Genomic DNA, 11077 nt, shown 5'->3' with positions numbered 1-11077 from the left:
TTGTCCAAAAGAAGTTAAATATATTACCCATAAAAATAAATTTTAATTTATTTATAAATCATGTATGTGTGGTTGCACGCAGATTATCTCCTGTAACCCTAGGGGAAGGTTGCCCTAGATGGGACGTTGCCTGAGTCGGGACTTGGCGATTACACCAACGTGCCATTAGGTAGCTGAACCGGAACTTTTAAATTGCTCCGAACCGAAAGTGGAACTGAACCAGATTCCGAAAAAATCCTTGAACCCGAACCGTACCTGAACCGGAAAAGTCAAACGGTTTGACTCCCTGGTCTTAACTGTTGTATTAACACTATTTTTGTTGGCGTTAAACTTGTTTTCGACTAACCGTTCGAATTACGTCACAGTACCCTAAAATTGGCGTGATGTTTTTTACTGCGTTAGAATAGGGTAGGGGTCGGGAACCTTTTTAGCTAAGGGAGCCATATAAGCCAAATATTCTTGGTTGTATTTCCATGAGAGCCACATAATACTTGTTTAACATCTAGTTTTGGGTTGACAAAAAACAGTAAATCGAGCAGGGCCGTTTATTTAGTTCTCTTTTAAAGAACAGAACAAGCTATGCAGCAAAAATTAATTAACTAAGTTTGCGCAACTTTAGTTACGAATTTATGTTGAAAGAATGGGGCCTTTTGGATATTAAGAAATTCCATAAAACGGGATAACAGTCTCGAAAAAAAGCGGATTCGCGCGAAAAGCGCCAAAAAAATTGTGTGTTAAAATAGGAAAAATAAAGTTAGGAAAGCCCCGCGTGCAGTTTTATTTGCGATCATGCTGAGAAATAATAGCTTAGATTTTTCTGAAAGCTAGATTCTTTCATCAAAAGAGCCATATGGTGTCACAAAAAGGGCCATACAATGCGTAAAATAGATGTCAGATCATAGCAGCGCTGCGGAGTCGGACTCGGGGAAGACTACATAAAACCACCACTACATAAAACCACCCATACCGAATTTTGAAACTGATAAGGCAGCAAACTGTAAATTTTTAAGGTGGAAGTATGTGGTGGCATATTTTCTATGAACTTTATGAGTGAATTGCTGAATATCCATCTTATTTTAGTTACGTAAATCGGTAAAATACAGGCTGTAGAGTCGAAGTCGGACTCGGGACGCGATGAACTCTCATATTCGGCCAGAGTCGGACACGGATTGTTTTTAACCGACTCCGCAGCCCTGGTTGCCAATGCAAAACCAAACGTAGAAAAATGTTTGGCACGCGAATTGTTGATATTTTGAAATTATTCATAAACTGGCACACTGTATACGAAAGGTTACCGACCCCTGCTATAAAACGACAATTTAGTGTATCGACGGCTAAGTAGCACCTCTCCAAATTGAAACGGTTAAGGCGCACTGTATACGTTTAGCCATACAGTTGTGTAGTCAATGGCTACACACCCTGCTTGCCTATATCATCTTGATATACCAAAATCAACTAAATAAATGCCATTATATAGAGCAAAATGCGAATTATTTTTGTGTCAGGTCTCATAAATTAAAAGTTTTACCAGTCTATATAAAGCCAATGCAATTTTGTCGAACGTTTTGCCTCTGATGTATTTAGACTGGATTTCTGTTGCAAATTTGCGCACAAGTTTGATAACAGCAGATTTCTTATGGTTACTTGTTTTATGAAGTCACGTTTCGACGTAACGTTTCGACGCCATCTCTGAATTGTTTTATAGTCCAACACCAGACGAAAATCCTAAATCCGCCCTTGGCTATTAATAAAATGCATAAACAAATAAATATCCAGTGTTGTATAACTACCAAACATGCCTAAATCACGTTTCTTACAAAAACTGAAAAAAAGTTTTTTTGGCAGAAGTGAAAAAAAAATGGTCTATAGGAAAAACATTTGGTCACCACTGTTCCTATTAAAGTCTGGTCATTAGAAAATAACGAGAACATATTTCGTTTAATTATTTTGATTCCAACAAAAATATATGGATTACTTTTGTTTTTACCAAAAGGAGCACACATTAAAATGTATTACCATGAATTATATACTAGACTATGAATTATATACTAAATTCTAAAACGATGTTATGTTATTTCGCATACAGTCAAGGCACACAAAATAACATCAACAAATTTGTAACGCCCTAAACTAAGGTCTACTAATAAACCTTCAGGCTATGTTCTACGTAGAAAAAATTCGTATTCCAACACGCCTGACTGATTACCATTTGCCGGAATGTAGGTGCCAGAGACAGCTTGCGCTTACGCTTGTAAACGTTTTCTCATTTTAAGAGGATTTGATGGTTTAATCTGCCGTTGACTCTCGTTGGCGCGTCATACATAAATACAAAAACATAAAGGATAGGCCTATAACCACGCGTCCGTAACATTGTAACTACAAATACGGCCAAAGTTGTTGCTTTTCAGTTTAACAACTAAACAATTAAAATACATGCAATTAAAATACATTTAGGTGCATCGTAAAGAGGATTGAATACATTAATTTATTGTCTATAATTACCAAATAGTTGTTCTATTTAGTGAAAAATTATTTATAGTCAGCCTAAAGCTTGGTAACGTTGGTGGCTGACTGAAATGCTCTTATTTTCTCCCTTTAAAATGTTCCATTTTATATTAAAACTAAATCTTAGTTTCAAAATAATGGTCGTCGGCAAGGTAAAATCAGTGTAATGTATTTTCACAGTGGGAATGATATGTTATCATTTAGTACATGTTTGCTATGTTCCGCTGTAAGTTACAAGTCCTTCGATTGCCGCTTTGGTGTCATTTGCAAGCACCAGATCCCGACTGCCACGTTTCATTCCCAAATACTGACTAATATTTGCCTTGAGGGCTGTTTCATAGCCACAAGTTTGCTCGTCGTCGCAACGCACACCATCAGGCGATAACGAACGTTGATTTGAAAGATTATTGTACATTAACCGCATATTAATTTCTCCTACTTTCTCGTTGCAATATTTTGATTCCATTTCTTTTTCAATACACCAACCCGCATCTTCCTGAATATCTTCCAGTTTAGTCTTTCGTCTACGCTTGGAGGAGTGGGGAGAAGAAGAGAGGGATGAAGGAGATGACGATGAAGAGTGTGATGAGGACCGGTGATAAGATCCATTGCCATGAAGGGCATATACGTCTCCTGTGAGACAATAAGGAGAGCTTTGTCGTTCGTTTTGTTTTGTAGGCGCACGGGGCGAATAACGCTGAACAGCACGGTTAGAACTTGTTCTTTTTGAATCTTTTAACTTAGTGGTACTGCTCTTTTTTCGATGGTAAGGACAAGAACATGCAGTTTCCTCATCAAGTTGTTGTGCTTGACTGGTTTTTTTTAAATCTAAAAACGGAGTTGTAGGAGAAAGGGGAATTACTGCAGGTGAATTTACGTGGTGATGTCGTTTGCATTGCACGTGATCAGTATAACACCATTTACATTGGAACTGGTCGCGATAAATTAAAGAATTTCTAGAAGAAGAGTCCCAAGGAGCATCATGGTAGTCACGATGTGATGTTTGTAACTCACTACATTTTCGTTCAATCATGTGATTTTGATACTCTTTACTTTGACTTAAAGCTGGACAATTCGTCCTATCCGTATTGATTTGTCTATCCTGAACTCTATCGCTAACTTTTTCATTTTGGTGGTCCTTTAGTTTAATTGCTACTAATGGTTCGTTCGACTCACAGAACCTATCGTTAGAATTCTGTGATATGTAATCATTTGAAGATGTTGGTTTTTGAAAAGCATTTACCCTTTCTATTGCAAGAATATCTTTCATTTCAGAAATATCTTTAGGTGTTATGTCACGTGCGACGTCCGGTTTAGATTTAATGGATGATGTAGTGCTGATTGGATGCTTTAATATGTTATGAACCGAAACCAGCACATGTGATGAGTAACTCAGCGAAGGAGACGAACATCGATGAAGAACGACCTCTTCAATATCAGTTCGATAGGCCTTCTGGGGGTTATTTTCGCTATTTTGCGACAAAGACGACACAGCTGAAGTTTGTTGTGTACTATGGTCTCCTTCTGGTGCTGCAAAGCAGTGTACACTTTCTCTTTTCGCCTCCATAGTTGAGACAGAGGAAACCACCATCGTGGTTGTTGTAGGTGTACTTCCAGATGCAAATTTTGCCGCAGAGGTTTTGATTTGTGCTTTGTCTTCTACACATGACAGTTGAAGATTGCTTTCGTAAACGTTGCTGTTTTGGGTATTCTATAAAGAAATAAAATAAAAAAAAGTATAGCGAAGGTTAAGGTTTAAGAGTCACTTTTAGCATTCTCATCAATATTAACTTCTAAACCACAGTTTCAACATATTTTTATTTTTATTTTTAACATGGATCATATAGGGTTTTTTTATACACCGAATAAGATGTTGATTCAAGCATGTCAATATTAAAAAAACAGTACATATGTATGTATAATTATTTTGCTTCGAACTATTTAGCAATATTCCAATGCCACATGAAATAACGTTTAAATAAAATCTTCGTTTTTATTAAGTACTATCATTGCTTTAGTCTCGGGAAACTTACCATTTCGGGCTTACATTTTTCGGATCTTCCATATTTCTTTGCAGCATCCTTAATTTTGATTTTGGTATGTAATGACTTTTTTAACTTGCGCGCTTGTTCTTGAGTGGCACTGTCGCGTGATGCCAACGTGGAAGCTTAAAAAAATAACAATGTTTAAATGCCTCGTATATATAAAACCTCAGGATATAATCTATATTTAGCAACTAGTTTACAAAGTAATAAAGGTATAAGTAATGAAAGCAAATTGTTTTACAAGTTAGTTTTTTTTAATTTATTAATCAACTACAACCGGCTTTTAACGTTTAAAATAGTAGTTTTCTGCTTTTTTATTCTTTTAGCAGTCTGGATTTCGGGCAGTTGTAAAGTTAGGCATGCTAGATCGTCTACAAAATTACCTCTGCTTTTAATTATCGGAACGATGTCGACGCACATACAAATGATTAGTGCTGCAAAGGCCCCGACGAGTAACACGACAGCCGTTATGATGACATGCACATGAATCATTTTTATAAAATCATTTGCCTTGTTTTTAATAAATATAGCATGAATACGTCAACCGAACAAGTGTATAGGAAAATTCGTTAAATTGTTTTTGGAAGAGAATAAAAATTTGACGGATACCGTCTTATACTTACGCCATAAGGTCAAACACCTGCTGTTTTCGATCAAACTCGTGCACAAATAGGTGGGCTAGCTTAAATATACTATAAACGCGAAGAAATTGCGTTTATTTGGTTTAAGTTGAGAAAGCGTTAACCTTAGAAGAATAGTTGACGCAATGGGCTAAAAAAAAGTTTAGCACTATACACATCTGAATCGCTGCACCGAAAATACGTAAAAAGTACGCATGAAGCGCAAAAACATTGTCTATACGTTGCGTTCATCTTTCTTTAAAAGTTAGATAGGCGTTACTCACCAAATACGGGCTATGTAGACTTTATATAGTGCATATAAAACATGTATTAATTTTGCGCTGATTGAATTTCTCAGAGTTAATGTCCACACACTGCTATTATACGCTGTGGCAATATAAAAAGTTTAAAATATTACACACGGCGTCTTAATGCTAAAAACATTGGAATGATATAATGTAAAACATATTAAAAATCGCAGAACATTATCGCAATGCGCGAACTATTTGCATTTACATAGTTAAACATTGGGGGGCACACACAGTAAAGAAATACTAAAAAAGCAGCAATGTGTGGCCTGGCGATATGTTTGCTGGCCAATAAAATAAATTTCGATATTTTATTACTTTATTTTGATTTTATCACTGAGCCTAAATTAGGATCACGTGACCATAAAAAATTCGGCGTTGCCCAGGGTAAATGAGTATTTACCAGTGAAATTCCAACTGGTTAAAGACTACTTGCGCTATAATGGCGATGTAAATCAATCACAATTAAAATAACTATTGCATATCGTCACGCTCATAACCAAAGTGCTTAAGTCATTTTTTCCAGATTTTTAGATTTTTTTTAAGTTGAGTGAAATCGACACCTGTATGAAAAAAATCAGTCTTACTGGTTTCAAAAAACAGAAAAATGCCTTATATATATAGTATCAACAACAAATTAGTAAAACATATATGAAAAAGAAGACGTAACACATTGATCAAAAATATATTCGCACATTGCTTGATTTAATGGCATTTATTAGCATCCTTTTGAATTTACCCAATAGCTACATGGCTGAGGCTGCATACAAAACATGTAAAACGTTATTAAAAAGCGCAAAAAAAGTACAATGAGTTACTTTGTAAAACTTTCAATTTAGAGAAGTGTTACCCAGAAATAAATGGTTATATTGCACCGACAGACGTGATATATTCGGGAAAAGCGAGAAAAACTGCAAAAACTAATTTTTTGCAAACCTTTTAAAAAAGGGCGTCATAGTAGGTTACGCGCCTGTTGAGTAAAGTGATTTTCTTAACACGGGCTAGCAAAATTAATACTTACCAAAAAAGATTCCATTTTTATGCATTTAAGCAGGGGCGGGCAACATACGGCCCGCGGGATAGGATTTTGAGCGGCCCGCAGACAGTTTCCGGTTTTACATGATAATGTGGCCCGCGGCCACAGTCTACCGCAAACGCCAATTACATTCTTACTACGTCAAATAATAGTGGTTGTTAGTTTTGTTTTGGGTTAAAATTAGAGGACTCCACCCATAACATCGAAATAAGAACAACATCAACATCACACAGTTCGGAAATAAAACTAACACACAGTCCCGGTACGGAATAAGACCAAAATTTAAAACCAAAGCGGCCAATGCCATGGCCCCCATCGTCCCACACCCTCTCCCCACAGTTTCAGGCGTGATTTTGGTCATAGAGGCCTTATTTCAAAGAATTTAGGACTTATTTCGACAGATTGGTGTCTTATTTAGACGATGTAGTTATTATTCTATCGTAGATATTACTGCGTGTTTGGCTTTATTATGTCGTTGGTGTTAAAACCATGGTATTATTGATTTTTCTGCTTTAGGTATTGTTGATTTTTAGATCTTATTATGTGTTCCAAATTTAGATTTAGAGTTAACGTCAATATTATTCCTTGAATTTTGCCGAGAAACGTAAAGTTTAACAAAGATTGGATGCCGAAGTACTTTTTCAAGTCAGCAATAAAATATCAGTTGTTTACAGGGCAATGAAAGTGTTGCCGTGTTTAAAGAGTACAACATTAGCCGCCATTATGCGAGAAAACATGTAGGCCATGGCAGTACAATTAATATATCGATCAGGAATCCGGCCCGCCAAGTACTTCAGTTTCCCATATCAGGCCCGCCGACTGGAGAAGTTGCCCGTCCCTAGGTAGTTTAAATAGGCGATTCGGGGACTGGTGTTGGCCCCATTTTAACTTTTACCCCTTTCTTTATATTTTGGGCAGGAGAATAATGAACCCAGATTACGTAACTTCAAATGTTCTACATCAGCCGTGACCGACAAGAACGTCACATTTACAAGATTTAATATTTTAATTGCGAATTATTTACGAAGTTTGCGAAATATTTTGTAAAAGTCAAAATGCCAATATTAGACGACGTAATGTTGCTTCCTTTTTAGATTCTGTGCTGAGGATATGCCCCAAAACGTATTGGCTATGGCCGAATACAGTCCTGATCAAGAAAGGCTATCTCCAATATGGGGATAGATCCGTGTTGGACACGGTGCGAAATTACCACATGTAACAGAAATACTAGGCGAAAAAAATACTCACACAAAGTAGGATTTTAGTCATAGTAAAAGGAGCGAAATAAAATTCGTATGTAACGTAAACCTTTGCATTGACATAAATTGTTTACGACAAAGTGTCGTGACCTTTAAACCTGGCTTCTAATGGGTTGGTCTGCATAGCTAAAAGATATGTTGTTAGGTTTTATCAAAACATCAACGAATGGTTTTCTTCATGAAAATAAAACATTTAATTCGTCGAAATAACAATTTGGGTTGTATTTTGAACATTTTATTTCCTTCCATTGGCTTTAAATTGACATTCTAAACCTGTATGAAAACGTTGTCTATCTAAAGGCAAGAACTTCTACGAAGATTCATGCATGTTATAGAATTACCACTGCAGAACGTACTGAAAGAAATGTGTACAAATTGCCTTTGGTTAGGCTTGGCTGACATGCATTTTAGAACAGCGCACAATTCTTTATAATACAAAGTGTTTATTATTTTAAGTTGTAATGAAATCTTACTAAAAACAAACTTGCTTATTTCTCATACTAGTCCTTACAAAACATTCTTCATTTCGTTTTTAATTCTTCCACTAAAGCTTACTGGTGTGCTAGACAACAACGCGAGACAGTGAACTAGCAGATTTTAGGCCGTGGAGAGTTTGTTTTGACCATATACATTCCTAAAGCCAGGAGTCAAAAAAATGCAACGCAAGAGCGACTGTGCTCGTTTTTTGGAACTTTCACTCGTAGGCCATGTAGCAAATATGCATTTTATGCTATAAAAATATGTACAGCCGAACATAGAATCTTACGGTATCCACTATGCTACACTTTATACCCAATTTTGTAAATAGTGTATTATTGGCGTGTAGTGTTCAACTACAAGTCAAAATTTAATAAAATTTGTGCAATAATACAAAACCGATAGTTAAATATGACTTAATTGTATGTTATTTTAGTTATCTTCAAAATATATTTTATCCTTTTTTATTTTAGTACAGGTATCCCCAAGCTTGAGCACCGGGTGTCGATTTTTTGTGGTTTAAAATACGTAATAAATGAATTTGCAATAATTTAGCAAACTTGCAATACTTGGTAAATAAAAATGCACATATTTATGTTTTATTTTATGGGCTATACTAAATAGCTATAGCTTAGCTAAATCTAAGCTTATTGTACAAACCAAAACCAAAATCTGTTTAAAGGGTCGTAAATTCTAAATGAGGAATTACTCGAGTGTGCTAAGTTTATTGCCGCACAGAAAAAAAATATTAAAGCGTCAAAACGCTGGGTTGGTTTTACAGGCTACTAAAGTTGTTTTGATTTGACTTGAAATTATATCTGCCCACTATAGCTTAATTACAAACCTGGCAGCGGTTCTTAAACTGGGGTCCATGGACCACTTAGGGGTCCGTGAAATAGTTTTAGGGGGTCCGCGAAGGCCAAATTGAAATATTGGTATATATTTAGGAAGTAATCATTTTTTCTAAGGAAAGAGTTTAATTAACAATAAAACGTTTTTGCACTGAATGTCTCTATTTCCATTTTCCTTTTCACATTTTGTGGACCGAAAACTCTACAGTCCATTTTTATTGTGACGTCAATTCATGACGTTTAGGGGTCCGCGGTGAAAAAAGTTAAGAACCCCTGTTCTAAGGCAACAACATGCGTTACCAGAATATAAACTCTGAAAATAAAGGCTAAATATCCAGATCTGACTGTAAGAAATTCTGAGTCAATCAGTGTCCAGTATGTCCCTAACGGGAACACAAAGCAACAATACCTAAAGCAGAAAAATCTTTAAAATTATTGAGAAACAACGATATAATATATAACCGAGGGTTGCTTATCCAGCAGTTTTTACAAAACGTTTGTGGGCCGGGGTCCCACCTGTTATCCGTTTCGCCCACAAAATCGCTAAACAAACTTTCAGAAGGGGAGCAGGATTTCAACACGAAATTTTCAGTTGTACTTTATAGCACAAATGCTAGCCGTAGACCTTTTCGTTTGCTGTCATGTAGGCCTACATCAAAAAATAGTTGCAAAAGTAAAGGAAATACGCAAAAGCTATAATCTTTTGTTTTTAAGTATCAGGGTTCGGCGTATAGGAATCGTCAACCCGTTTAAAAGTGAAGATTGCTTACCGGTACTGTTAAAACCACCGCAATAATAGTGATCTTTTGCAAACTATGTCTAAGTTTTGAGTGGGTAAACATACTGTATTTGACGGCCCTTAACCCGTGAATTAAGCCTTAACCCATGACGCCGCTTGACGGTGACCGTTTAAAAGAAGAATTGCTATGACAAATTCGCTGCTAAAGCGCGCTACACTTGACTAAGTCCGCATCACAAACTAGGCTACTAAGTAAGTTAGCGTCTCAACCTATAGCGCAATACTCCAATAGAAGAAGAGACACTTTTTCTGATAAGAGAAAAATACTTTCTTTCTATTTTAAAATAGCGCGAAGCCTCCTTCCTTTTCGGGAAAAAGCAAGATGTGTAGACAATAGACATGGTAGCGTCTTTCAGCGATATTCTTCATACCGGGTCAAACTAGGAAACCGGCCCACTGTAGAGGCTAACCTTATTACTTTTTCGTGCTTTCAAAAGGTCTGTTTTTCGCGTTATTTTGCAGGAGTTAGTTTATTCGTCCAGCCGATTTTATTTTTACCTGAATTATGACGTCACGCAATGGTATACTTTTGTGACGTCATATCTGAAAAAATTGTGACGTCATATCTGAAAAAAATCCATGGCCCTCCCCAAACTGAAATCTTAGATCCGCGCCTGGCTCGGCCTAATCAAATAAAAAAAAACAGAAAAGAAAAACCATTTCCCTACCATAATCAGAATTGAAGTGCAATCAAGATGAGGATATAAAATATTTAACCCATAGCAAAGTTCGAATTCATGACCTTGGCGCTCTACTAACTGAGCTACACAGGCTCAGACAGGAGCAGGTTAAGAACTTTATGGCAATAAACCAGGGTTTCTCAACCGTGGCCCTTGGCCCCCCCTGGGCGGCCACGGAGCTGTTATTGGGGGGCCAAGAGCATAAGTCTGTAGCAATGTCGTGATATTGCAAAACCGTACAACTATGTTCAATTTTTTCAGGTAAACTTAAACTTGTAGTGTTAAACCTTCTTCGACCTATTGTAACGCATTTTTTCTTACATGTTACTACCTGCTGTTCGTGAAAAGTTTTGCAACAGTCGACCTCGAGCTTGCATTTCTTTGTGTCGCCTAATTGGCAAATATTGTTACGTCACTTACAACCAACATTTGTGTTTTTCTAGTTTACTCAGTTTTTCTTTTGAACGTTTAGCCAGCATTTTAATTAGTTTGTAAAG

At 36.6% G+C, this 11077-nt stretch overlaps 1 protein-coding gene across 1 annotated transcript; it reads right to left on the bottom strand.

Moving 5' to 3' along the window:
• Positions 1-2029: 2029 nt before the first annotated feature.
• Positions 2030-6551, bottom strand: LOC146148577 (uncharacterized). The gene is made up of 3 exons (XM_083387089.1): positions 4934-6551; positions 4539-4672; positions 2030-4216 (listed from the first exon to the last, which is right to left on the bottom strand). The coding sequence occupies exons 1-3, from the start codon at positions 5040-5042 to the stop codon at positions 2720-2722; spliced, it is 1740 nt and encodes a 579-aa protein (XP_083243215.1). The 5' UTR covers positions 5043-6551; the 3' UTR covers positions 2030-2719.
• Positions 6552-11077: the final 4526 nt, after the last annotated feature.

This window comes from Ascidiella aspersa, chromosome 4 (genome assembly GCF_963924565.1).
Source record: "Ascidiella aspersa chromosome 4, kaAscAspe10.2, whole genome shotgun sequence".
Taxonomy (NCBI): Eukaryota; Metazoa; Chordata; class Ascidiacea; order Phlebobranchia; family Ascidiidae; genus Ascidiella; species Ascidiella aspersa.
This window is presented reverse-complemented; position numbering and strand designations above follow the sequence as displayed.

Coding starts and splice junctions, on each gene's coding strand:
- LOC146148577 (XM_083387089.1), bottom strand. CDS start 5,042: ATGATTCATGTGCATGTCATCATAACGGCTGTCGTGTTACTCGTCGGG. Junction 4,673..4,933: donor TCCGATAATTAAAAGCAGAG/GTAATTTTGTAG, acceptor TATTTTTTTAAG/CTTCCACGTTGGCATCACGC. Junction 4,217..4,538: donor AAAAATGTAAGCCCGAAATG/GTAAGTTTCCCG, acceptor ATTTCTTTATAG/AATACCCAAAACAGCAACGT.